This window comes from Paramisgurnus dabryanus, chromosome 19, assembly GCF_030506205.2.
Source record: "Paramisgurnus dabryanus chromosome 19, PD_genome_1.1, whole genome shotgun sequence".
Taxonomy (NCBI): domain Eukaryota; kingdom Metazoa; phylum Chordata; class Actinopteri; order Cypriniformes; family Cobitidae; genus Paramisgurnus; species Paramisgurnus dabryanus.
Genome location: NC_133355.1, coordinates 15,791,477 through 15,819,281, shown reverse-complemented (window position 1 = coordinate 15,819,281; position 27,805 = coordinate 15,791,477). Strand labels below are relative to the sequence as shown.

Genomic DNA, 27,805 nt, shown 5'->3' with positions numbered 1-27,805 from the left:
GACGCACGAAGGAGATCCAGGAAGTGCACAGCCTTTGTTTTTGTCCGTCTGCAGTGTTCTCATTCTCCACTAGTTCTGTGTTGTTCCTGCGGGCCCAAATGGCGACGTTTATTTCTGTGCCGTTAAAAAAGTCCTCAGATGTCGACTTGGTGAAACCGCTGTCGAAATTTGTAACGTCCTCGTACCCTCCCGGCGAGGAGCAGACAGAGTATCTTCGTGCCGTTGAGGAGCTCAATAAGCTCCGTAAAAGTGCTGTTGGGAGGCCGCTGGACAAACACGAGAGCTCGCTGGAAATCTTGCTACGGTGAGCTTCATGACTCATGAGACAACTTGCTTACGAAGTTTCTGTGCTTTATTTTTGCTGACGAAAGTCGTATGATAAGCTGTTTAATGATATTTAATGTATAATTGACTTTACATCTGTATGTCAGGAGAAGCTGAGAGAGTTTCGACGTGACGTTAACTTAGCCTACAGTATCATTATAAACTGGGAACAGGGAGTGGAAAATATATTCACGTTACCCCATTTCCTCTGTTTTGATAACACAAAAATGATTGTCGTATAGGATTAACGACAGTATTATTATTATTGTAGTATTATTGTTTAATATTATGTGTGTATATTGTGCATACAATTAGATAGCCATAAACAGAATATTGATTATACGTCATTCGACTTCCTGGTTTCAGGTGTGTTCTCCAATCCATGACCGTGTTAAACTTTTATTGTGTATCAACAATGCATAATTAAATGTAGTTTACAGTTACAAACTTGAATAGAAAAAAATATGTTTGCGATGCTGTCTATATAATTTTATATTTCTTAAAAATATACTTTTAAACATTTTAGTCAGTCGTCTTCACGAGGCACCATTACGTAATTTTTTGAAGAGGGTGAGTGCATCAGGTTTAAGTGACGTTTTTCAAAGCACGTTATAAGCTATATGCTTTGTTACTGTATATACTGTATAGACTAGCGGCTAATCATATTAAACTGGTTGAGGAAATGCCCAGGTAATTTGTTAAACAAAATATGAGTTGATGCTGGGGTGGATAAAGTCTTGAGTTCTTTATGTTTTAAGTTATGTTTAAATAAGTTGTGGAGTTCCCAGTATAGATTAGTCTCCACTATAACAAATGTAAGGTTATGTCTACATGTATGCATTGACTATATATGCTTATATTAAATATATTACATATTTTAGTGATGCACCGATGTATCAGCCGCCGATATTTATCGGCCGATTTTTGATGAATTTGAAACCATCGGCATATCGGCAATAGCATGAGAAAGGCGGATACCGATTGTTTATTAATTAACTGCATAAAGAAATCCATTATATGCAAAAAATTTAGTTAATGTTGTTAATAAAATAAATGCTGTATAGCAAAACCACCTTTGAAGGTTGTCATGCTGTCTTATTATATTTGTTTTAGCTTAATTTGTGCCTTTCTTATTATGTTGGTCAGTTGAATGTTAATTAAATCCAATCCATGTTCAGTAAAAATAATTTGATGCAGAAACAAACTAGCTTATAGACCAACTGTATAGTATTGTATACAAGTGTTTAATATCGGTATCGGCCAGAAGTTGTCTGTTTAAATCGGTATCGGGTCAAAAAAATCCTATCGGTGCATCCCTAACATATTTGTTTATGCAAAGTGACTAAGAGAAATTTTAAGTTACAATATTTCAACAATTCTTATAGACATACCTGTCAGAAGGGAGAGAAAGAAGTTTTTATTGAAGAATAAAGCCCAGTTCTTCAATTAATGTAATAATTGTCCTTCAATGATTCTTCAGAAGTAAATGCAGTTGATATAAGAAGACACTTTCCCTAAACCACAGTTATGTTATTCAATTCATTTGTGGTTTAATGTAGCCGATGTAAGTGTATGCGCCTTTGAAACTCTATAATGCTGTTACTTAGTCCAGTCACTTATGCCATCTGGAGAGTAAGCGAGCCATGTGTTGCTATAGAAATAAGCTTTTGTTTGGTTGCTGCTCCTTTATTGCCATACCCAATGGTAACCTGAATGGGTTACTTTGTAGTCCCTAGTTCGACCAGTGTTTGGTTTGTGTGACGAACTGCCCCTCTGGCACACCCTTTAGTGGTATTCCCCCTTGAGTCAACAGTCATGTTATATTTATGGTCACCAGAGGCAGGAATAGTCAAGCTACAGAAGATACATGATGTGGAAATGCTCCTCTGTCCGTCCATGAAGGAAATGATTAATGTGATAAGTGTCACTTGCTTGGTCAGTGACAACAAGGTTGAGTAACGTCTGCCACTGGGTTCTTCGGTCAAGCTGAAAGTCACATGATAAATGTCAACATGCTAAAAATATTTGTTGCCATGATAGTTTGCAATTCGAAATTTGGAATGATAACTGCAGTGTCCTTTAAGAATTCAGAATTTTTTAAAATTATTTCTTTCTCTTTCTTTTCTAGATATTATGATCAGCTCTGTGCAATCGAATCCAAATTTCCTTTTACAGAGGTAACATTGATAAATTCACACACATTATATTCCCCTTAATCTTTTTTTTGCAATGACAATTAAAGAGAGAGTTCACACAAAATAAAAATTCTGTCATAATTTACTCACTCTCATGCTTGTTACAAAACTGTATACATTTCTTTGTTTTGATAAACACAAAGGAAGATATTTTGAGGAATGTTTGTAAGCAAACCGATCAGAGGCCCCATTGATTTTCAAAGTAGGAAAAAGTACTATGGAAGTCAATGGGGCCTCTGATCGGTTTTGTAAAAAAATGGTAAGTGTATAGGCCACAATGTATGTAATATTTTAGCTAATTTTGTTTTATAATGTACATTTTTGTTTAATCAAAATTATTATTATAAATTATTGTTTCTGAACTATGTGTTTATGGTGTCTGATAGAGTAAAGGGGATCGCACACCAACCGCCGCGTCTAGTACAACTCGGAGGTATTGTAAACCGGAAGTGCACATTAAATAGCGCGAGCTTCGTCAGATAGCGTCCACTTCAAAATGCAAAATATACGTTAGCAGCCAATGTTAATCGTCAATGATTTGGGACAAATATGATGTTATTTAATGTTAAACTATGTGAGTGGCGCTGTGTGGCGTGACAGAGATTTGAGCAACTTCCTGAGTCACAGCTGGGCGGCGTGGACAGGCGCCACCTGGCGGCGCCGGTGTGTGTATACTCATAGAAAACAATGTGTTCGATTTTTTTTTTTTTTTTTAGAACGGCGCCGAGCGGCGCGGCAGGTGTGTGATCCCCTTAAGATATAGTATAGGGGGCATCAATTAATTTCTGTGATCAGGCTGTGGAAGCGCATGATAAGTTCACCAAACAGATTTTCACCAACCCATTCTTTAGTTTCTGTAATTTAATAAATTTTTGTGTTTCAGCTCTGTGTGACATTCACATGGAAGGATGCCTTTGATAAAGGATCTCTTTTTGGCGGCTCAGTCAAGCTTGGTGAGCACATACAAGATTGGTTTTATAACTACATCAACACATTCGTATTAATAAAACCACACCACTGGCAATGGCCTCATTTTAGGTTTAGGTTGTCTGTAATATTAGATTGTGTGTTTGTGTAAATGTAGGGCAAACGTACCATAAGTGGTAACTCAAAGTAAAGTGCATACATAAATAGTGTTTATAACTGCCTCCTTAATATCTACATATATGGCTATTAAGTTTGGATATAGATGTCTTGTCTTACCTGTTTTATTCTGAAGGACACAAACTCAGTTAAGCCCTTATTATGATCTGTGCTTTGTTTGTTTGTTTGTTTGTGTTTCAGCCTTGGCAAGTGTTGGTTATGAGAAGACTTGTGTATTGTTTAATGTGGGAGCGCTGGCCAGTCAGATCGCTTCTGAGCAGAATCTGGACAATGATGAGGGGCTGAAGTCTGCTGCTAAGTTCTACCAGGTTCTAGTTTGACCTTAAATCTTTTATTCTAACAGTACTGAAAATAAATCCAGACAAGGCATCTTTTACTAGCATTTTGTGTGCGTCTCTTTCTCTCTTTAGTTGGCTAGTGGTGCATTTGCTCAAATAAAGGACACAGTGCTTTCTTCACTCAATCGGGAACCCACGATGGACATCTCACCTGAGACAGTGGGCACACTCAGCCAGATCATGATCAGCCAAGCACAGGAGGTCTTCGTTCTCAAAGCCACTGCAGGTGTGTGTGTGTTCATGCATATGCGGCTTTGATTTCAACTGACACAAGTTTAATTGTGGATGATTTTGTGTCAAACAGATAAGATGAAGGATGCAATTGTTGCAAAACTCGCCAACCAGGCTGCAGACTACTACGGTGATGCTTTTAAGCAGTGTCAGTACAAGGAGAATCTGCCTAAGGTATGTGAAGATGCTTATACACATTAGTGCCACAGGGATGATGTACTTTTGTTGGTGAAACCCGTAGACTAGTTAGCATTTTAGCACTTCTGGTTCCATCGTCGCAAAGTCAATGGGGTTTTGGTTAAACTACTTAAAGAGCACCTATTTCATTGCTGAAAACTTTCTTATTTTGTGTATTTGGTATAATACAATGTGTTCGCGTTCGACATTATTATCCACATACCGTACATTTTTGTAGCTCCAGATTTCTCCCTCTTCCTGAAACACACAGATTTGAAAAGCTCTGTGTTTCTGATTGGCCAGCTAATCTGTACGTTGTGATTGGCCTGAATACATTTGACGTCAGCCGGAAACGTGACGCTCCTTACCATGTTTAAAAGATTCGGTTGCTAACAGGAGTTAACTTACAGGCTGTGAGTCTGAAGTGGGAGGAATTATGATACTGTCGGTCTTGTTTTCATCACACATGAAAATCTCAAATGCAATGCAACATGGGTACAATTTCCAACAACGATTTATTCACAAAGTATTTCCTTATTTCAAATGTGTTTAATAAAGTTTTAAAAAGCCGTCCGTGATGACATTGATGTTGATAGACCGTGGTGTAATTCTCTTGTTGCCTAAGGGTAGCTTTATATTTCTAGTAAATGCATTTAGACTTCAAAATGCATAAAAGTTGTGTTCATCTGTGAAGATTATACTGTTGGACAAAAGCGTGTGTCATAAACTATTGTGCTTATTTATTTTTTGCGATAATCCTAAAGTCTATGGAAAAACGGATGAACTTTTTGGCAAAGGAACCAGTGTCCCGCTAGTTTCCAGGTTGGCCTACAAAAATATATAATTCCTGTGACACTCTATTGACCAATTTGTAAGTAAAGAAGGTGATCCACTAGGGGTCACTAAAGAGACAGTTTAACATTTTCAAAGATCCACACATATACTGCATGCAGCAGTCACTGTGGGTGTGTCTGTTTTTGTGTGTCATTAGATTGGAGTTCATTTTAAACCCTAGTTATACCTGGTAGTACGATTGATCTTGACTGACCCGAGTCAATAGGTGTGACGTGTGTCTCCTGTGACAACTGGATTTCAAAGGAAGGGTCTTTTGTGACTACACACAAATAATATAAAAATCACTTTATTGAATGCTATTTAAACACGGGATGCAAATGCAATGTGGTCACATGTTTTTATCTATCTCCAATGTGATTCCAGTGTTTGAATCACAAAACATTATGCACCCTGTTCAGCCAAGACACATCCTAATACCAGGTATAAATAAGGTCAGTTTGATAATTATATGACAGCTAGGCATCCCCTAATAAACATACAGATAGTTTTAAAACTCCAGCCTTCGTTTCCTCTCCTACTAATCTGTGAATGAACGCTGCATGACATTGTGTGTGAGGATTTGGTTGGAGGATGCGTGCTGATTTGCTGTTCTGTTTTCTCTTCCTGCGCCTTGTGCTGTGTGTCTGTGCCCGTTTGTGGTTGCTCTTGTTGTTGGTTCGTGTTTGCCGTGGTGTTTGTGATTGCTGTGGTTGCCTTTCCCTGGTCAGTATTTTTATTTCCAGGAAGTGCTTCCTGTCCTTGCTGCCAAGCACTGTATGATGCAGGCTAGCGCAGAGCTCCACCAGTCGATTTTGGCCAAGCAGAAGAAAAAATTTGGAGAGGAGATCGCAAGACTGCAGGTGCGTTTGTCTCTGTGTGACAGTTTGTTGATTTGTAGTAGTATTTCATTTTAGAGCTTTATTAGTTGACGTTTTTTTTTCACGTATGTCTTGCAGCATGCCACAGAGCTGGTGAAGACAGCGGCTTCCCGATACGATGAATATGTAAATGTGAAAGATCTGTCAGATAAGATCAGCCGTGCACTTACAGCTGCAAAAAAAGACAATGACTTCATATACCATGACCGCGTGCCGGAGGTCAAAGACTTGGAGCACATCGGAAAAGCCTCTCTTGTCAAAGCGACCGCAGTTCAGACGCCACTCAGCCAGAAGTTCTCAGGTCAGAATGAACCTCTCTTCTTCTTTTTTTCTTCTTCATTTACTGGGTGTACAAAATCCTATTTACCTTCTGTATTGTTTTGGTGTTTAGATTTGTTTGAGAAGATGGTGCCGATGGCAGTGCAGAACTCAGTGTCTGCAGCCAATGCCAGGAAGTCCGACACAGTGAACAGACTTATTGGCAGCATGAGAGAAGCAACAAATCTCTGCAATGGGTCGGTGTTTGTGTGCATGCATGGCACATGCTGCATTGCTTGTGCTTGATTAGGAACAGCTTAAACAAAAGTGTTTTTTTTTTATAATTTATTCAAGACTTTCTTTTTTTTCTTACACCCAAAACGATAACTTTGTGTGAAAAACAGATGTATATATGCATAACGTGACTCATGTGTTTTGGAACGACTTGTGAAACAGGTGTTAAAATAATGACATTTTTCATTTCTTGGTGATCTATCTTTCTAAAAGCATGGTATAAAAAAGCCCTTTGCATATGTATGTGTATAAAAGCAATAAAAGTTATGCTTTTGATTGACTGCTAAGATGGTAATCGTTTGGTTGTTACTGGTCTGTTAGGGTGCTGGCGTCTCTAAACCTGCCCGCCGCACTTGAGGATCTGTCAGGAGATTCAGTCCCTCAGTCTATCCTGGAGAAGAGTCGTGCTATAGTGCAACAGGGTGGTTTACAGAGCATTGAACAGCTGATTAGAGATCTACCTGAACTTCTGACAAGGAACCGTGAAATCCTGGATGAGGTGACTTCTGGATTTTGGATTTTTTTATGTAAAAAGTTGCCCAAAAATGAAAATCGGTCATCATTTACTCACCCTAATGTTGTTCTAAACCTGTGTGAATTTCTTTTGTTGAACACAAAAGATGATATTTTAATGAATGGCAGTAACAACACAGTTGGCAGTACCCATTTACTTCTATAAAAAGAACTTCCATAGCAGTCATTGGGAACCTTTACCAACATGAGTAAATGATGAAAGAATTCTCATTTTTGGGTGAACTATTCCTTTAAAGTCCCACTGTTGGGAAAATCAGTTTTTCATTGTTGTTTATATGTCTATGTGGTGTTTTAATATGGTTTAAGACAAGCCATGTGGAAATTCATCATTCAACATCATCAATTGCTGAGTATTTTCTCCATAAAACTGGAGACCCGTCACATTCCACGGTTAAAAATCACCTTGGTTTCCAACATCTTAAACATAAAACCAATTATATTAACACTATTGAATACGTGGATTTGTAGTTTGAGTCATAGATGTTATGTATGGATGCTGCATAGACTCATTTAACATCAGTGCTAAAAGATTAGTGCTCCAAACATGCAGTTTACATATACATTGTGTGAAACCAAACTTGGCAGTTATGTTGCTGAAACTGCCGAACAGTTTTAAAGGGACTGTAAGTAGGATTTTAAGTGTTTTATTCATCAAAATCAATGTCTTTATTCATAAATATGTCCTCGTTGGTGTCAAAGACCTCTGCCAGTGACTTTTCTTTGTAAGCTTAGAATTTTTTTCTCTTTACTTACATTAAACGGGTAAGTCCAAGGAGGCTTCAATACCGTTAGTTCTGCCATATTGATTAACTATAATAGCAGAGAGGGACAAAAAGCACTAGCCTACCAACGCGTTTCCACAACGCGTTTTCATTCAGAAAACATGAACCAGCTGAAACGGACAAGGAGATCAGTGACTACATAATGGCTACCGTAGTTGCAACACGCATTTGGAAAAGCGAGGCGCTAGAGAGCAATATTCCTTTGAATGCAAAATAGAATTTCACCACTAGATGGGGGTAAATCCTACTTACTGTCCCTTTAAAGCATGCAATTACTATGACAAGTGAAACTTGTCTATTCTATTGTAATGAGTTTTAACTGATTATTTTTTTGACCTCAGGGATACTAAATTCAAGATTCTGCACTATATTTCTCTCTCACTAATCAGATTTAAGCTTCTTTGTGACATTGATCATGTTAATGCCTTTATACAAAAATAATTGATTGGCTCACTTCCATTGATTCTTAAGTTTTGCTGTGACAAGATGGATCATCAGGATTTGCATGACATTTTGAGGCTTATGCCAGCTCACATGCCTGCTGTCACCAAGCGAAATATACATGCCTTAAGCAAAAAATTAAAAAAATTAATGTAATGATGTTTCAGTGAACATACACATACATTATGCTTATGACATAGATTTACAGAATGGTCCTAGACTTCTGGACATCACTGTGAAATTTTTCTACTGCCCTTGTATCTTCAACAAAATGTGTTGTGTGTTCTTCATATAGTCCTTGAAGATATTGGATGAAGAAGAAACAACAGACAATGAACTCAGAGCCAAATTCAACCAGCGCTGGAGCAGAACTGCCTCAGGAGACCTTTATAAACCACTCAGAGCAGGTACATATACACTGATAAGATGACTTCAGATTCAGTATCGTTTTACACCTGATGTGTTTAATCTCTCTCTGTTCCTCTAAATCTGCAGAGGGAACTAACTTTCGCAATATACTGGACAAGGCCGTGCAGGCTGATCAGGTGGTGAAAGAGCGTTACAATGCACATTGTGAGATGATTGCTTTGCTCTGCAAACCAGAGAATGAGCTCTGTGCTGCCATACCATCAGCCAACCCTGCCAAAACTCTACAGGGAAGTGAGGTAAGATAGATGTTGCTTGTTATTTGAATCAGAACATGAAGTACATAGATGGGAAATGATTTATAATACTGTTTCCCATACTAGGGTTAGACATATAAACATTAAACCTCAGGTATAAAGCTTTGGTGTATAACTTTTCCTGGACTGTATCTGCTACAGATATGACTTAAACCCAGGGTATAGTCTGTTTTTTTTATGTGTACAAGTTTGAACACACAGCCTAACAAAGCAAAGTTTATTTAAGTCGTACGTGTATGCAGTCGTTGGACGCATGCGAATTACAACAAAATGCAATGCATTGCACATGCGCGATCTACATGTACAACATACATAGGGTTTCAAAAATCCGCTGGTGCATGAACAGCACACGCGCACACGTTACATGCACTGTACGTAGACCCTCGCGTACATGTACAAAAATTGACCATATTTCAGCCTTTACACCTAATACAGGCGTAAATACTATTACTTTGCTATAGTTTTAAGAAAGCACCCACATATGCTGTCCTTCAGTCCTGGCTTCTCCTGTCTTTCAGGTTGTGAACGTGCTAAGAGCTCAGCTGGCACAGCTGGATGAGGTGAAAAAGGAAAGGGAAGTTATGGAAGGAGAGATTAAGTCCGTGACCTTTGACATGACTACAAAGTTCCTAAATGCTCTGGCTCAAGATGGTGCCATTAATGAGGAAGTCCTAACGTCCAGTGAGCTAGACACACGCTACGGTTCTTATACACAGCGTGTCCAGCAGAATCTACGCCGGCAAGAGGAGCTGCTGTCACAGATACAGGTGAACCGCATACTCTTGTATATAAACATCAAATGCTAATGCTAAGCTCATCTGTTTAAACTCTCTTCTTGTCTATCTCAGGTGTCCCATCAGGAGTTTTCAACACTTAAACAGTCAAACTCTGAGGCCAATAACAGAGAAGATGTTTTGAAGAAGCTTGCCTCAGCCCATGATAGCTATATAGAGATCAGCTGCAATATAAGAGAGGGCACTAAGGTAATAACAACACACACTTTAATATTAATTCTGGACTCGCACCGCAACGTACACTGCCCTTTACTTATTCGTTTTTTTTTAGTTCTACAATGATCTGACAGAAATCCTACTGAAGTTTCAAAATAAGTGTAGCGACATTGTTTTCGCCCGCAAAACTGAGAGAGATGAACTGCTCAAGTATGTATATCACTGCACATATTAACCAATGAGGGCCAGTCATCATATGAACTCCTATTTGATGACTCTTTGTGATTGACAGGGAGCTACAGCAAAGCATTGCTCGTGAGCCAAGTGCTCCATCATTCAACGTCCCATCTTACCAGTCCAACACCCCTGCTTCTGCTACAGTAGGTCCTACCCCTGCACCCAGGACTGTGTTTGTGAGTGTACATACAGGCTCTTTGATTAGAGTAAATATATAATGCAGGACAAATTTGACAAAGGATCTTCAATTTCTTTTCTAGACTCAACAGCAGCAGCAGCCTCAGGCTAAGCCCCAGCCCCCAGCCAGGCCACCACCTCCTAACATCACACCACAGGCAGCTAGTGCGTCAGTTCCAGTCAGTGCTCCAATGGCCCCTAGTGGCTCTAATCCTCCACCTGTTGCACCAGCCACTGGACCCTCACAGGCTCAAGGACCACCCTACCCAACTTATCAAGGCTACCCAGGGTAAATGCAGTCACATGTGTTGTGTACCTGTATTGTTTAGGTTGTATGTATGTGACAGACACACAAAAGCTCGGTTAAGCTGCCTAGATTTGATTCTACCCCAAAGGGTCTTACAAAATAGCATTTAAAGGGGCATTCCACTTTTTTTGAAAATATGCTCATTTTATAGCTCCCCTAGAGTTAAACATTTGATTCTTACAGTTTTGAAAACCATTCAGCTGATCTCCGCGTCTGGTGCCAGCACTTCTAGCATAGCTTAGCATAATCCATTGAATCTGATTAGACCATTAGCATTGCGCTAAAAAATAACCAAAGAGCTTCAATATTTTTCCTATTTAAAACTTGACTCTTCTGTAGTTACATCATGTACTAAGACCGACAGAAAATGAAAAGCTGCGATTTTTTAGGCAGATATGGCTAAGAACTGTACTCTCATTCTGGTGTAATAATCAAGGACTTTGCTGATGTAACATGACTGCAGCAGGTGTAGTGATATTACGCATTGCCTGAAAATAGTCCCCTTGGTTACTTTCAATGGCAAGGGATTATTTTCGGGCACTGCGTAATATCACTAGGCCTGCTGCAGCCATGTGACATCAGCAAAGTCCTTGATTATTACGCCAGAACAAGAGAATAGTCCTAGCCATATCTGCCTAGAAAATCACAACTTTTAATTTTCTCTCGGTCTTAGTACACGATGTAACTACAGAAGAGTCAAGTTTTAAATAGGAAAAATATTGAAACTCTTTGGTTATTTTTAGCGCGATGCTAATGGTCTAATCAGATTCAATGGATTATGCTAAGCTATGCTAAAAGTGCTAGCACCAGACCCGGAGATCAGCTGAATGGATTCCAAACGGTAAGAATTAAATGTTTAACTCTAGGGGAGCTAGAAAATGAGCATATTTCCAAAAAAGTGGAATATCCCTTTAATACCAGAAAAAATATTTTTAACATGCTAATGCTTATTAAAGTATATTGTTGTGTTAGCCTACTATAGTATCAGAATTGGTTTAGAACTAAAAATAATTTTGTGTAGCAATTTTTTTCTTTTTTTTGTAAGAGACAATGCAACTCTTCATTTCTCCACATATTAAAGATAATCAAGGCATTAAATTGCTCTTCCTCTCCTAGGTATTACCAGATGCCAATGGGCTACAACCCCTATGCATATGGGCAGTTTAATATGCCCTACATGCCCTATCAAGCCCAGGGGCAGGCTCAATATCCTGGAGCACATCCAGCACAGCAGTCCTACCCCTATCCACAACAACCACCACAGCAACAGCCCTATTACCCCCAACAGTAAAGCACGATTTCCCCCCTGACAGCAACTCTAAGTCACATTCATTCCTGTAAACTAGCACTCCTACTATTGCACTTACAAATTAACACCCCTGCATTCAAACTCGCTCTGTATTTAACATAATATGGCTTTTTTGGGCGGAGCTTAGAATGTTGCCCCACTTCCTCTCTGATGGGTGTTTAAAAGCCAGGGTTCACTGAGCAGGTGTTCTCGTAGATTGAAGATTTGATCTCTTTTTCTATCTTTCTCTCTCTTTTTCTCTCTTTCTCTCTCTCTCTAGCCCAAAGTAAAGCTGCTGGCTGCTTGCCTGCCACTGCTTATATCTTATTTTTGTAATGAGTACTGACATATAATCTATTGCAGGAGCTGTAATTGATTTCTTACCTTGATGATGATCATTTAATTGCTGGGAGAAAAACTGAGGTTATGTCTTATTGTACCATTATACCTCCTTATGTTTAGTCTACAATCATCTTTTAGGGAAGGGAACAGTAAAACAGACGAGAATGGATTTGTCACTAAAACGTTCATGTTTGTGTTTCTTTTGTTTTCATGTGATTAAAACCTGTCTGATATTAAAAGCCGTCTCTTTATTCCCTACCATGCACGACCGTACTTTCGGCATTTTTGGTCATACTCAATGACTCTTAATGCGGTTACCGCATTCATCCAGTGCCAAATCCAACAGCTGAGTTCAGATTAATAGGCCAGAGTCTAAGAGCATGTCTGCATAATTTTGAGTGTCTCCACACGTGAATTCAAGTGTGTCTGTGGTATAATTATTCCAGTGCTATTTTTGTCCTGGAAGAGCAGTGTCGAACCGACTGTCTCCATGGATACCGATGGAAGAGGATGGGGTTTTGGTGTGTGGATGGGAGAATGTATTTACGAAGTATTAAAGTGCTTTGATTATGTAAGGATGTTTTCTTTTCACTTCATTTACATATACTGCAGTTACAATGTCTCTTGTTCCAATGCATTTTTGCAAACATATATTTAATTTGTTGATACATAAAACATGTCTATGTGTTGGGTACCCTAATCTTTAAGTCAGAGATTTTTGCTTGATAAATCAAAACCTACATGTTCTGATAATCGCTATAACACGACTTTGTCATAAAAGTTTGTGTGCATTAAAGTATGGTTACACAAAAAAATCCACCACTCTCAGAAAAAAGGTACATGAAAGTATAAAATTTGTCACTGGGGCGGTATCTTTTCAATAAGTACACTTTTGTACCTTAAAGTTACATGCTGGTTCATTTTAGGATTTTTTTTTTAAAGGTATTGTCTCGGTGACAAAGTGGTACAACTTTTGTACATTAGTTCCTGTGGGTTATGTTGCAGTCAGCATATGTTTATCAATATTCAGATTGTCAATGTGCCTTTGTGTACACATATTTGAAGGGGACAGACATAACTTAAGATGGGTCAAAGGTTTGCATATGCATGGTCACCTCATTTCCTGTTAATGCTTCATTTCCCAAACTGATTTGACCTCAGCTTAAACAACTAACATTAAATACTGACAAAAGCAGGTGTGAATTTCATCAAATTTTTCTTTCAAGTTAAGTAACTAAGAATGCTTTGATGTCACTCTGTATTGATTGACTTCATAGCCAGACATACTGGTACATTATGAACAAGTGGATGTCTGCCGTAGCTCTTACCCAGCAGGTGCGAGCCATCCTCAAGAGTCCATGCCCAAGATTCTTGTGTAGTGAATGTTGGCAAGTTATCTAAACACCTAGCATTAATGTAATATAATAGGTCATACTAGAAGGCAGAATGCAAATTGTACTTGTTTCAATTGGCAAAAAATGTACCCCGTCTGTGAAATCCAGGCTAAAGTCTCAATCTAATTGTGAGATTTGGAACAATCATAGATTTTGATCTTTGCCATGACCTTACTCAGTCAATATTACAGATTCCAAGATTATATTTTCACAGAATGTTCTTATGATTTTGTGTAGAAAACAGTAAATCACAAAAAAATGGGCTTTCACAGGCAGGGTCACAATTATTTTTTTATTTTATGGCCGTAACTTTGAATTCCCTTCCTCCTGCTTAGGCCCTTTAAATCAAAAAGATGTACACTGTTGGCTCTTTATGCATCTGTGGGTCCTAAAACTGCATTTTCTGGTCTATAGGAAAGATGAATGTCTTCATATACAGTCTTGATAAGACTATCTAAATCTGGGCTCCTAAAGTAAACACATAGTGATGCAGATATTTGTGTAAAATCATACACCTATCAAATCCATCCTTCAATATTCTCCACACAGTGGCAGCTGCTCTAACCACCAGCCTACACAAAATAAATGCCCAGCCAAAATAGATTATACTGTGTGTGAGAGGGAAGGGATGATGTGTTATATTGCATTGTATAAGCTGTTCTTAAGCACAATGTCAAATATAGCTTTATTGCAGCTAATCTTCCCATTACTGTGCGTTTAAATGGGGTGCTATACATTGTGGGCTGCATGTTTTTGTGTGATTGGGATAGGAATACAGGAAATACACTTAAACATTCTCAAAAAACACAAAAATTCCCTTTGTTCCTGGCCAGACCTGTACACTCCTCACTAAGTCTGTTTCAAGCTGCCTTTTAAAAGTTTTTCTTCAAGAAGTAAATATCTCTGATTCTTTGAAACGGTAAAGCCATATGGCAGAAAATGAGACACACTGCAGCTGTAGATAATTGTGGTATATGCATTTTTCACACATCCGTGCGTGTGTGTGTTTGTTTGTGTGTCATTTTATGTGTTACATAATCTTTTCATCTAACAGGTGCTCATTACAGTTTTTCGTGGCTTCTCTGGTGTGCCCTTGTACAAATGTATGTGTTAGTATCAGTAGATAAAACTGGTTAGATACTAAAAAAATGATAAATAACTTATCAATATGTTTTCATGCATTATGTTAAACCAGATACTACAATGACAAGTCAGATTTGAACAGAAATGTTCATTAGGCTATATTATTCTGTTCTTTAAAAATAAAAAGATGATAATTTTATGATTTAAAGTTAAAAACCATATAAACCAAAGTCACAATAAAATATCAAAGTGTTGTCATTTTATCAAAGTGTAAAACGTATCGTTTTATTGTGTTAAACTAATTTACCTTATATTGCCCTCTAGCATATGGTTTACCGGTTTGCGCGGGCGCGCGCGCGTGTGTGTGTATTTGTGTGCTCGCGCGTGCGTAAGTGTCAGGAAGAGGCTGAGCACACGCATGCTCGCGCGTATTTAATTCACGGCGTTGAGAGCTCGTGAGTCTGCGCGCGCTCTGCTGTCAAAAACAGATGATGGTTGACAACCTTACCGCCTACACAACTTAAACCTTTTATAACCATAACAGCTATTTCACTTCGCGGTCGTTTTACATAGGCTACAGGTAAGTCAAATTTGTTGTCTCTCATAATTTTGCTCTTCATTAGAAGAAACGGTGTGTGTGTGTTTTAACTTGTGCTTCATGTAACGTTAGGCTATCGCTATTGCGTGTCAGTCAACTCACGGTTAACCCAATTAAAACATAACAGGGAAGATTTAATCTGTATTTAGCTGTACATCACATTGTCCTATGAGAGCACTTCGATGTTTGATTCATATTAGCATTGTCACTTCTGTTTTGAAGTTCAACGTGGAAGTTTGTGTTAAAAATCACACCATGAGTGATTCTTGATGAGAATAACGCGTGGAGCAGTAGGCTATATTAACTTCCGATTCATAACATTTATTATAAACAATTGTGCATTTGATGGGTATTTTTATCTAAAGCGACTTGGAGTGACTCGAACCCATGCCATTTGAGCCGCTAACGAGCTCTGGCTACCGGATGATATTATGCGCAACCTCTAGAAAGATTTATCCGTTGGTAATACTGATTTGGAACCAGTGTCGATTAACAAATAAAGACTGGTACGTAGCGCAAGGTCCAGGTTCCTTTTTAGAAACCACAGCTGCTGCCTCACGGTCCCTGCGTGCGTCACTGACAGAAGCCTGAAGTCCCCAAACAGCCGCTCCAAATATAACCCGTGCCAGACTGAGCCCGGAATGCGTCCTAACCGATCCCCACGTCGGCTGCTGGACCTTCATCCCTTCATCCTGGCAGACAGACTGGATCTTTAAACGCGCGCATCTTTGCGGTGATCTGCAGCGCGCAGTTGTGTGTAGGTGCGCCCAACTTTTCCTCAAACCCTTTACCCATTGCACTAACATAGAATTGCCATGGTAACCAAAATGTCACTACTCCAATTATTATCGCTGCTGCTACATTAAAATGATCTAATTTAATACCTGAGACAACCGTGATAAAAATACAAAGATGATGTTTTATGACCGTTCAATTTATTATTCATTTTACTGCTTTTTATTATGATACATTATAGTTAATAGTGTGTGCTGTTTTGGCAGTAACTACAGCTGCTATGGTAATTTTTTGGCTGAAAAACAATACCAGTGTGCTTGGAGCTGATTATGAAATCTCTGTCATTTAAGCATCCAAGTTTAAAGCCACCTGTTACAGTTAACTCACATAAGATCTTGATCATGGTGCCAATAACTGCTCCTCTGTCTGTGTATGTGTATGTATGTGGAGGCGTACACCTTAACGCTGGTGAAAGTGAGTCAGTGGTCAGACATGAAGATGCGTTAAAACATGATAAGGGTGATGACATAAGAATGAAGGATACACTGTACGCAAACAGGGATTGCATGCGTGTCTGCTGTCTATTCAGGGAGATTTCATTCTAGGAATATAATTTAATGCACCTGCTACTGCAGTGAAAGGAGTGGTACATACTCTATTACGGGCATACAAGTCCTTGTTTGCAAGCTGACTCATCACTACTGAGCACACGCATACAGTAGTGCATGATCTAAATCAGTATGGTGATGGAGACCCGTGGTTGTCAACTGGTTGTGTTTCTGGGTTTTACATCTTTTTAACAAATGCTCAACCAACACAATTCAAAAATGCACAAAAATTTCTAAATTGAACACCATTATTTATCTTCATTGCAAATGAACCTACATCGATAGGTGTATCGTTTTGTTTGATTTTCAAGGATGTCATGCAACATTGTATTGTCATTGGCATCTAATTTGACTGGATTCTGTCAAGTGACAGATACATTTACCAAATACCATCAACAACAAAAATCATACATTCATATCAGCTGCATATGATTACATTGGTGTACAAAATGACCATAGAAAATTAAGCCCTGAGTGTTAATTATTGCCAGTTTCCGAGATACAGGTCAAAATTGCATAAAAATAATTCATTTTGTGTGATTATGCTCCACAACTTTAATGCAAAATGTGATATAACAATGAAAAATATCATTATAAATGTATCTTTTATTGATAGTACAAATAACATAACTTTCCATTCATTTTTTTCATGTAACATTTTCATGCTTTATTCGTAAAAAACGGACCGAATTGTTTTTGAGGAAATATCCCATTCTCATGAAATGTGTATAAATAGCAGACAGTGTGATTATCTGCAATACATATGGCAAATTCCAATTTTGCGTGCATGTGATACGCCAATCCTTCTTGTTTACTTATATGGTGCATCTTTTCGTGTCGTTTGGTTTACCGTTTTACGAGGTATCCTGATCATCAGAATATCTTCAGATATTCTCATTTGTGTATAGATCATTAAAAATCTTTATTGTGAAACATCTTGAAAACTTTAGCTCCTTTATCACCTGTATATCACATGTTACACTAATTCAGGAGGTCGATAATTTCCCAAAATTTGTAGACCAGTGTTATCACAGAGGTCCAAGATCAGAGGTGCAAGACGAGTATGGAAAAAATACTGGGGTATCCTGCATAAATTTACCAATCTGATTACATTTTTTTTGATCCTCAGGAATCTTTCCAGCCATCTGTTCTGGCAGGAGCTTGAAAAGAGGAGAAAAAACATCTTGGTACTAACTGACTTGGATGGTCATGGAGCATATGGTGGATTATGACTGATGTGATCATTGAAACTGCAAATTTCAAGATGTCTGAAATGGAACCTGATACTCTCCCAGAACGCACTATAAAGGAGCAAACTCCGCCTCCATGTTATATCACAGAAACGGAGAACTGTGGTCAAAACAGCAAGGTGATAATGCAGTTCCAACAACTCCCATCATTTTACTCTTATGACTTATTTTTTATCATTTCCTACTATTTAAATTTCTTCTACTCTTTATTGTTTTCTAAAGCAGCAAGAACCAGTTGATAACCATGGAAAGCTTAAAAAGAATCTGAAGGTAGGATCACAATTAAGTCATTAAAATATCTACGTGGCTATTTGTGGAGTGAAGAATATGAATGAGTTTCGAAAGCAGTTAATATTTTTTCTCTTCTTAATGCCAAGATGCTAATAGTAAACACTGCATTCACTACTTTGATGGTACAAAGATATCCAACTCCAAAATATAAATCACATCAACAGCTTTCAGACAGTTCAGGAGCGAGTCCAATTTCTAAAAATAGCATATTTTTAAATAGCAATGAGTTGCGCGCGCATTTTGGCAACAGAAGCAGTGTTGTTCGCCAGTGGTTCTAACGTGTTCGCAACTCAGAAAGTTTCTTAAAACGGTTTACCAGCATCAAAATGTCTGGTTGTTGCATTTACGGTTGCACTTATATAATATACTAATATACGTATATATGTATCTGGTCACTGTATATTTGGCGATCTGCTAACGCCTTCTATCCACTCCACTATTAGTACACGAATCTGTAAAATAACTTTCTCTCTCTGTGTTGCTTCACTGCTGATTCTTCCCATACTTCCGTTACCAAAATGCGTGCCCATACATTGCCACGTAATCATTGTGTACAAACAGTTAAAGGATCTATTACAAGGTTTTCCTTTTTATTAGTATGTGTGTTCAAACCCATGTTTTGTGCTGCTAACACATGCTTTACCACTGAGCTATGTAAAAATACTCATGTTTTAGAAATCTCCCCTATACGTGTGTTTCATGTCTACAAGCATTTCAAAAACCTATTTTTACATAACCGTAACCGTAAATTGAAATAGTGATTAAACATATTATATTTCAAAGTAAAAAATATTGTAAAAAATAAACAGTCAGGTTAGTAGCTAAACGGGAAACATATAATATTTTGCATGTTTTTAAAAAGTACACATTTTGGTTTGTGTTACATATGTGAACCTGCCTGTGAAAACCCAGCTAACGTCTTTTATTTCGATTGACTGTTTTCTACATAAAATCATCCAATACACTGTAAAAAATATGCAGTGTTTTTGTTAAATCAACATATTGTATGTTCCTTTAACTTAAAAAATTAAGTTAAACATTTTCAACTTGATTTTATAAGTTATGTCAACTTTTCACAAGCCAAAATTTAAAATAGTTGGTTAAATTTACTTGCAAAACCAAGTTATTTTAACTTCATGCTGCATTTTTTTACAGTGTATAATGTAAAGAACATTCTGTGAACATTTGTTGATTCAACTTAAAAAGTAAGTGTTCTTGCTGTCAAGAAATTTTGAGTTTATTCAGTTTAATTAAAAATATTAGTTGACCCTTTTTTTTGAGTGAACTAATATTTTTTAATTTGAATTAACTCAAAATGTTAAGGCGGCACAAACACTGACTTTTTAAATTGATCCAACAAATCTTTTTTACAGTGTAAGATTATGTCAAATATTGAAATCAATGTGAAATTAATAGCTAAAATTAAACTTTGATGCTACTCAGAATTTGATTTTGAGACTTTAGCCTGGATTTCACAGGCAGGGTCACATATTTTTGTGTGCTGCTGCACTGCAATGTCCTCTTTTGTGTGATGTGGTTAAATTGATGTGTGTTACAGGCCAAAGGGAAACTGGTTCGGAGTGCAGCAGTATGTGATGAGTCTTTATCCAATGAGGAAAACAGCAAGGTAAGAAGAATGACGTTAACCATTTATATTCTCTGTTAAATTCAACATAATCTAGTACATCACATGCAAGTGAATTTTCGTGAAGGGACTGTGTTCTGTCTGGGCTTAGGAGAACGAGAGCAAAACAAGTATATCTAGTAACCATGGTGACAGTTCTGAGTATGAACATGAGGGAGAGGAAAGGAGCAAAGAGGGCACTAAATCCAAAAAAACAAGTTTATCCAAAGGTGATTTACCTTAGGGCACAATAAACATATTTTAACATACTTTCAGTTCTTTGCATGCATAAACCGTAATTATATATTTGTGTATTTTTTTAATCTTTCAGAGCCTAGTCTGGAGTATACAGACTCCACAGGTATTGATCTGGAAGAATTTCTAATCACTACTCTGAAGAGCAGTCCCCGGTGAGTAAACACAATCCAGTAAAATACAATTACAGCTCATTTGGTAATACCACAGGTCGGCTATTGTATGTTAGTAATAGACATGCAAGTACAGCATGTCCTACATTCTTGAATGGGAAAAGACAAAAAGGTTCGTGCAGGTCTAGTTAATCTGTAAGTGCATTCTAAAAGTGCTCATTTATTTTTCTCTCATTCAAATCAAATTGGTTTATTTTCTGGTTGCAGGGACAGGCTGATGCTCTTAAAACTCGAACAAGACATGCTTGACTTCATGACAGACAACAGGTAATGGACCATACATGTCTTTCAAAGTCTACAGTAGAAATAGTCTATATTTTATGTTTATGAGTGTTTATGTGCTCTCTCTGTAGTTCTTACAAGAAGTTCCCTCAGATGTCCTCATATCACAGGATGCTGGTTCACAGGGTTGCGGCTTATTTTGGTCTGGAACACAATGTGGATCACAGTGGAAAAGCGGTTATCATCAACAAAACCAGCAATTCTAGGATGTATGTGTGTGTTGTAGAGAATGTATGTGGGGTTGTGAAAAGATGGAGATTGAGACCAGTGGCGGCTCTTGAGTGCTCATCCGAGGGGCGCAAATTCATAAGTGTTCGGGGTGTCATGTGTGTTGCTTGCCTTTTAAAAATATGTGTTTGTTGCGTCATGTGAACCATGTGCATCACGTGTTTTGTCAAAATAAGTGCCTGCTGCACACGCGTCAAAACCGTTTATGATGAAAGAGACGCTCACGTTCACAAAATACACGCAAGACACTCCCTTAACTGTAAACTCTGATTACGCATGAGATTATGCGAGTATCTGGCAAACGCGAGCGTCTCTCTTAGCATAAACCCTTTAGACGCGTCTGCAGCAGGCACTTATTTTGACAAGACACGTGACGCACATAGGATCTCTCAATGCGCAGAACACATATTTTGAAATTACGAACCACACACATGACGGGCTACATACATGTTGTGACAAACTTTGCATCGAGCGCCCTCGAAAAAGAAGTCACCGGCCGCCAATGATCGAGACATTTGTGACCCTGAACCTCAAAAGCAGTCATAAGGGTCAATTTTTTTAAATTAAGATTCGTACATCATCTGAAGGTTGAATAAATACGTTTTTTATTGATTTATGTTTTTTTTTAGGACAGGACGATAATTGGTTGAGAAACAATTATTTGAAAATCTTGAGAAAATCGCCTTTAAAGTTGTCCAAATGAAGTCTTTAGCAACTGCATCCACTCACAAAAAAATTATTTTGAATATACTTAACATAGGAAATTTACAAAATATCTTCATTAAACATGTTTTTTTACATTATATCCTAATGATTTTTGGCATAAAAGAAAAATTTGTAATTTTGACGCACACAATGTATTGTTGACTATTGCTACAAATATACCCCTGGCTGTGACTTAAAGGCGGGGTGCATGATCTCTGAAAGCCAATGATGATATTTGAAATCACCCAAACAAACACGCCCCCTACCCCAACAGAATCTGGACCTTCATTTGATAGACCCGCCCCACACATACGCAGCCCAGGCAACGATGTCATTTAGTAGACACGCTCCTTACTGCTGATTGGCTACAAGTGTGTTTTGGTACTCAGATCGACCCCTTTTCCAAAGACAGGTTTTGTCGCCCAGGGTCACATTATTAATTTTACTTGTTAACTGATTTTTACCCATCTCATTTGTTCTGGTATAGAGGGCAAAAGGTTTACCTCTCTCCCACTGTTTTTCAGACCAGAACATCGCTTTGGTGAACATGTTCAGGAGGAGAAGACAGAGGAAAGAAGATCAATACTAAAAAGAGACAGCAGTCAGGAAAAAGACGACAGTCAGGTATGAAGAGCACACTTTACTGACCACAGACAGAATCATAGCGCTACATTAGAGGCAACAATGGCTCCTTTAATAGCTCAGATCTTTGTGGTTGGTTGACTTGCGTCTGCATGCCTGCTGGTTTTTTATAGCTGAGAGTTTCATCACTCAAAGAACAGATGAGGAGCCGGTCAATAGAGGAGAGAGAGGAAGATTACCAGAGAGTTAGAGATCGTATATTCTCTCAGGATGTAAGAAATCATTTTTGAAAATACACACAAACACACACACAGTTGTACATTAAAACTTTGACCTCTGATTTTGTTGTCTTTGATTTCTACAGTCCACTTGCCCTGCACAGTGTGTTTATATTGAGACCAGGTAAAGTTTTTACCTCTATGTAATAAATGTCTTAGAAGTACTTTGTATGTACAGATCGACTCAAATGTACAATAATATACAGTGGAACATCCATTTTTGTGTTTTCTTCCAAAAGCAAAGTTAAAAAATTATGTTATGTGACTAAGACCACCACAAAAATTACTGTAACACTTGGACTTTGTGGGTTATTGATGTAATGTAACATTACTATACTCAATCATAACTCAATACTTTTTGTTTTTTCCTTCTCTGCATGCAGAGGCCCAGAGGATAACAGTGTTTTTAGTGAGACTCAGAGAAAAAGACAACTCTTCAGGTGAGAAAAACATTCTTTATATAAAAAAATTTTCAGTCTTAAATAATTTTTTTATATATTACACTCTTATGAAAATATCTATGGTATTTACTTAATTACCATACATTTACTATAATCAAACCATGGTAAATTTTCATAAGGACATTGCATCAAAAACAGCAGTTTACTTCCTGGGATTGGTGATGTAGACAAGAACGACATTATCATAATTCCTCCCGCTTCGGACTCACAGCCTGTAAGTTAACTCCTGTTAGCATTGCATTGTGAGCGAATCTTTCAAACATGGTAAGGAGCGTCACATTTCCGGCTGACATCAGAGGTATTCAGGCCAATCACAATGTACAGATTATCTGGCCAATCAGGGACACAGCACTTTTCTAATTAAATAGTTTTGTACAAAATCAATGCGATTCAGGAAGACCGAGACCAAATACACAAAATAACGTATTTGTTTTTTTGGGTTTTTTTTTTTAAATAAAATAGGTGCACTTTAATTGAGCTACGTTTGGAATATACAGTATTTAAAGAGAGGCGGCTTTTTTAACAAAAGTATATTTGCAGGGGTAACAGGGACGGTTCTGGTCATCTGTCTGGCAGCAGGCAGAGCAGTTCTGAGTTGGACTCTTATTGGAATGATCCTCGACCTTGGAGTAGCACAGATTCGGACAGCTCGACATGGACATCTAAATCTACACACACACGCTCAGACAGCAACTCCAAACTGTGCAAACCAGGTGCAAAAACACCACTCCTCTTGTTCATGTCAGTCGAACTCTAAAAAAAAAACCTTAGATATAAATCTCCATACTTGGAGAACAACTCTGGGTTACACTTTCTTATTTAGTTTAGTTTAGATCTAGTAAATAATTCAAACTTGGACACACTGGAACCATGTGTTCTAGATCTGCCAAAAATGAACATGGTGTTAATGTCTGATCTGTTGCCTCTCTCTGATCAATAGTATCTGAGTCAGTGCTGCCCTATAGTGTGCCCAACAACAGCCCTGCTTACATCATTGTGCCTGCTGAGTCATCAATACCTCCTGGAAGTATCCTATTAAACCCACACACAGGTACACACACAAAATAGCCACATTTACGAAAAAACAAGACCATTCATACGCATGTTTTCTCATGAATGTGTCTATTTAGGGCAGCCATTCCTGAATCCTGATGGAACTCCAGCTGTTTACAACCCACCTGTAAGTCAGAAGCCAATCAATAGCCAGGTGCAATCCCAAGCCCCACCCCCTCCACCCCAGCAGCAGCCAATAGCAAACCATGGTGTCACACAGGTAAACATAATAAAGACATTATAGGATTAAAGTGCTAAGAATAATAAATGAATCAATATAGTTTACATAATGGGAGCACAATTATGGTATCACCGATTATTAGCATTTATGGTTTTGAAAAGTATTATGAAGCCAAATAAACTACAGCATGAAATACAAACCTGCATTGGTGCAGTACAGGTGACACTTAATACATGTGTCCTTTGATTTCTGGTTTAGTTTCAATACTCTGCAGTGACGTACCTTCCACCCCAGCAGTTAAATGTTTCTACCTCTCAGCAACATCCAACAGAACAGAATGTAAGTAATAAATGTTTTTATTAGTATCTAGTTTAGTTTTTTTGCAAAACATTTTTATAATTTGTTGCACCCAAGCAGAGCCCTGAAAGTATAACTATGGCTCTTAAAGAAGTGTTTATGTTACTTAAATGGACACTCCACTTTTGTTTTAAAAAAATGCTCATTTTCCAACCCTCCCTAGAGTTAAACATTTAATTTTTACCGTTTTGGAATCCATTCAGCTGATCTCAGGGTCTGGCGCTACCACTTTTAGCATAGCTTAGCATAATTCATTGAATCTGATTAGTCCATTAGCATCGCGCTAAAAAACAACCAAAGAGTTTTGATATTTTTCCTATTTAAAACTTGACTCTTCTGTAGTTACATCGTGTTCTAAGGCCGACAGAAAATTAAAAGTTGTGATTTTCTGATATGGTTAGGAACTATACTCTCATTCTGGCGTAATAATCAAGGACTTTGCTGCTGTAACATGGCTGCAGGAGGTGCAATGATATTACGCAGTGCCCGAAAAAAGTCCCCTGCTATTGAAAGTAACCAAGGGGACTATTTTCGGGCACTGCGTAATATCACTACGCCTGCTGCAGCCATGTCACAGCTGCAAAATCCTTGATTATTACGCCAGAATGAGAGTATAGTCCTAACCATATCAGCCTAGAAAATCCCAACTTTTAATTTTCCGTCGGTCTTAGTACACGATGTAACTACAGAAGAGTTGAGTTTTAAACAGGAAAAATATTGAAACTCTTTGGTTATTTTTTGCGTGATGCTAATGGTCTAATCAGATTCAATGGATTATGCTAAGCTATGCTAAAAGTGGTACCGCCAGACCTGGAGATCAGCTGAATCGATTCGAAAATGGTAAAAATAAAATGTTTAGGGGAGCAGATAATGAACCTATTTTTTTAAAAAGTGGAGTGTCTCTTTAAGGCATTTCGTACACAGTGTAGATAACATAAGTCAAGACAAGCATGTTTGTGGTTCTCAGAGAGAAGATATCGCCTCTAAGTTTGGTCACATGAGCTTAAGTCGGCAGTCTTCTGGGGATCTTCCAGAAATGACCTCATTCTACATGCAATCGGCTCCGGCCACACACAGCTATGCCCCGCCTCACCAGAGTTACGCTCCATCTCACCATTCAGACAGTTACATGAGCCCAGGAATAGCACTGGCTCCTCCCACAGTCCCACCCCTTCAGAGCCATGGTCAACAGAGCAACCAGGTATGAGTAATGAAGCACAAAATCCACCTCTAATGCAGATTCTCTAGGCCTGGTAATGATACTTTGTAATGTTTTTTTGTCTAATTATGAGTCAACTCTGCTCTCCGCTCTTAGGTTTCAATGTACAGTTACCCTGTTCATTGTCCCAGTGCATCTCAACAATACGGAGCAGCCAGTTACAGCCCACAAACAGGTATACATGAAGCCTCTCCCAATCCCTAATGTATAGATATCACAGTAGTAGGAGAGGGAGCCGTTACACTGTAAGAGATGGTGCTAGTGGTCTCACAGTGAAGCGGTCTCTTCTCCTGCTATTTACATCAGCCCTCATCAGCCAGTTTGTGATGTGTGAACATGACATATTAATATAAATTATGCAATTGTAAACTTTTGGGTCCATAATAGGGTTGGGTTATGATAATAACAATCAAATCTCATTCAACAGGGTACCCGTCTATGACTATATCTAACCAACAAGGCTGCCCTGGCATGATGGGAAATCCGATTGTACCCCAAACACAGCAAGGCATTTTGGGACCTTACCCATCTTTATCCTCCTATCAGGTACAAATAAAAACAAAATGCAGAGAACAACAGTTCATGCTCATCATATTATTTATGGCAATTTAAAATATGTAATATATTGCAAGATCTCATAAAATAAATATATGTGCTACTGTACATCTGGTCTTAAAAGGTACCACAGCAACAACAGTCATCTTATCCATCTACAATGCTGGTTTCGGGTCAAGGTGGACAGACACAGTGTTTGGTGCCCCCTGCTGGAGTTCAAGTATACTGTAACTCTTCTCCCCCTCCACCACTTGGTATGTTAGGGGTCTCTTACCAGTCAACTAGCTGCAAAAATGGCTGTAACATGAATCAGAACCAGTGTTGGTATTGAAAGAAACAATGTATTTATATGATCATGATTTATCTGTGAAACTTAAACATACCCAATATTGTAACAAGCTCATGTTTTAGTATTTGGGCGATTATATGATTGCAGGTGCCTATTGTGTCCAAAGATTTTTTGACACCGACTAATTTGGACAACAGGAACTGTATAAGACACTATTTACTGAAAATATTGTTTTGTTATGGTCTGTAATATCTCTTGGTCCATTACAATGAGTACCAATTTTTTAAAAACGACTTAAAAAAATAACTACTTTGAACACCAAATGTAACTGTAATTATATACTCACCCATTTACAGTAGCAACCCAATAATGTTCCACACAGTCTGATTGAGCCTTTTTTTAAGTTGTTTCTTTACTTTGATTATAAAGTTTTATTGTATGTGCTAGCTGTTAGAGCATAATTTATACTATTTATATATTGCTGGTGTTTTTGCCTTACATATAAGATACAGTATATTTGGATATTTTATGATACTATATTTATCTTGTTTATAAAGGTATATATTACATGTTTGAAAATGAACTTCACACAATACAGGAATCTGAAAATTATTTTTAAACATCCCTTTTATTAGAATGTAACGTTTACCTATGTCAGACTGACAATATGTGTATATTACTTAAATATATGGTCCTACCAGTTTGACAGACTGTTGGTGCTTTTTGTGTGGTCTGTACACGAATCCGTTGATATTCTTTCACTTGTGTTTCTTTGAGCCTTGCAGACGTATTGTTATTTAGACCGTTTTTACATATACATAATGTAGTAATATAAATAATACAAAGTACATTGTAAAAAGTGAAAGTTGGATAAAATTTAAGTAAAAAGTTGAAAATGTAGCAATGAAAAAAATTTTTAAGTTCTTTTTTGACCTTCATCAAATTTTAAGTTAAAAAAGCTTACAAACTTATTTTTTAGGTGTTACCATTTTAAGGAATTTTTTAAGTAACCAACTCACATTTTTTTTTACAGTGTAGCAAGGCGTAGGTCTAGAGTAGGGGTGTTAAAATGTAATTTCATCTGGGGCCACATCAGCATTACAGTTACTCTCAAAGGTTGTATAATTCTATATGAATTTATCTCTTTTATTACATTGCATATTTACCTCTGCAATTAATTACTATGCTTTTTGCTAATAACTCAGTTAATACTAATTAAGCCCAGGACAA

At 37.8% G+C, this 27,805-nt stretch overlaps 2 protein-coding genes across 5 annotated transcripts; both read left to right on the top strand.

Moving 5' to 3' along the window:
• The first annotated feature begins 25 nt into the window (after nt 1-25).
• pdcd6ip (programmed cell death 6 interacting protein) lies at nt 26-12,613 on the top strand. Of its 3 annotated transcripts, none has more exons than XM_065291058.2 (18): nt 26-304; nt 2,453-2,501; nt 3,403-3,472; nt 3,804-3,931; nt 4,034-4,187; nt 4,266-4,366; nt 5,947-6,063; nt 6,160-6,382; nt 6,473-6,596; nt 6,955-7,132; nt 8,686-8,797; nt 8,886-9,055; nt 9,592-9,840; nt 9,922-10,056; nt 10,139-10,233; nt 10,316-10,436; nt 10,521-10,726; nt 11,861-12,613. In XM_065291058.2, the coding sequence occupies exons 1-18, from the start codon at nt 99-101 to the stop codon at nt 12,033-12,035; spliced, it is 2,613 nt and encodes an 870-aa protein (XP_065147130.1). In that variant the 5' UTR covers nt 26-98; the 3' UTR covers nt 12,036-12,613. The 3 variants fall into 3 exon arrangements, with proteins under 3 accessions (XP_065147130.1, XP_065147131.1, XP_065147129.1); XM_065291059.2 differs by having other exon boundaries at nt 5,932-6,063; nt 10,316-10,403; XM_065291057.2 differs by having other exon boundaries at nt 30-304; nt 5,932-6,063.
• Nucleotides 12,614-15,267: 2,654 nt separating this feature from the next.
• On the top strand, nt 15,268-27,286 carry arpp21 (cAMP-regulated phosphoprotein, 21). Of its 2 annotated transcripts, none has more exons than XM_065291049.1 (20): nt 15,268-15,431; nt 17,922-18,161; nt 18,265-18,312; nt 19,892-19,960; nt 20,070-20,187; nt 20,289-20,367; nt 20,593-20,652; nt 20,739-20,876; nt 22,125-22,224; nt 22,356-22,454; nt 22,547-22,584; nt 22,844-22,900; nt 23,462-23,634; nt 23,862-23,972; nt 24,052-24,194; nt 24,414-24,494; nt 25,480-25,713; nt 25,828-25,906; nt 26,159-26,277; nt 26,411-27,286. In XM_065291049.1, exons 2-20 carry the CDS (start codon nt 18,021-18,023, stop codon nt 26,615-26,617), a joined length of 2,094 nt encoding a protein of 697 aa, XP_065147121.1. In that variant the 5' UTR covers nt 15,268-15,431; nt 17,922-18,020; the 3' UTR covers nt 26,618-27,286. The 2 variants fall into 2 exon arrangements, with proteins under 2 accessions (XP_065147121.1, XP_065147122.1); XM_065291050.1 differs by having other exon boundaries at nt 15,269-15,431; nt 18,268-18,312.
• The last annotated feature ends 519 nt before the right edge of the window (nt 27,287-27,805 follow it).

What these genes read in the sequence shown, in the direction of transcription:
- pdcd6ip (XM_065291057.2), top strand. Translation starts at nt 99, where the DNA reads ATGGCGACGTTTATTTCTGTGCCGTTAAAAAAGTCCTCAGATGTCGAC. An exon ending in AGCTGCTGTCACAGATACAG is followed by an intron (nt 9,841 to 9,921) that starts GTGAACCGCATA and finishes TGTCTATCTCAG; the next exon opens with GTGTCCCATCAGGAGTTTTC. An exon ending in CTGCACCCAGGACTGTGTTT is followed by an intron (nt 10,437 to 10,520) that starts GTGAGTGTACAT and finishes TTTCTTTTCTAG; the next exon opens with ACTCAACAGCAGCAGCAGCC.
- arpp21 (XM_065291049.1), top strand. Translation starts at nt 18,021, where the DNA reads ATGACTGATGTGATCATTGAAACTGCAAATTTCAAGATGTCTGAAATG. An exon ending in AGGAAAAAGACGACAGTCAG is followed by an intron (nt 22,225 to 22,355) that starts GTATGAAGAGCA and finishes GGTTTTTTATAG; the next exon opens with CTGAGAGTTTCATCACTCAA. An exon ending in CTCCAAACTGTGCAAACCAG is followed by an intron (nt 23,635 to 23,861) that starts GTGCAAAAACAC and finishes TCTGATCAATAG; the next exon opens with TATCTGAGTCAGTGCTGCCC.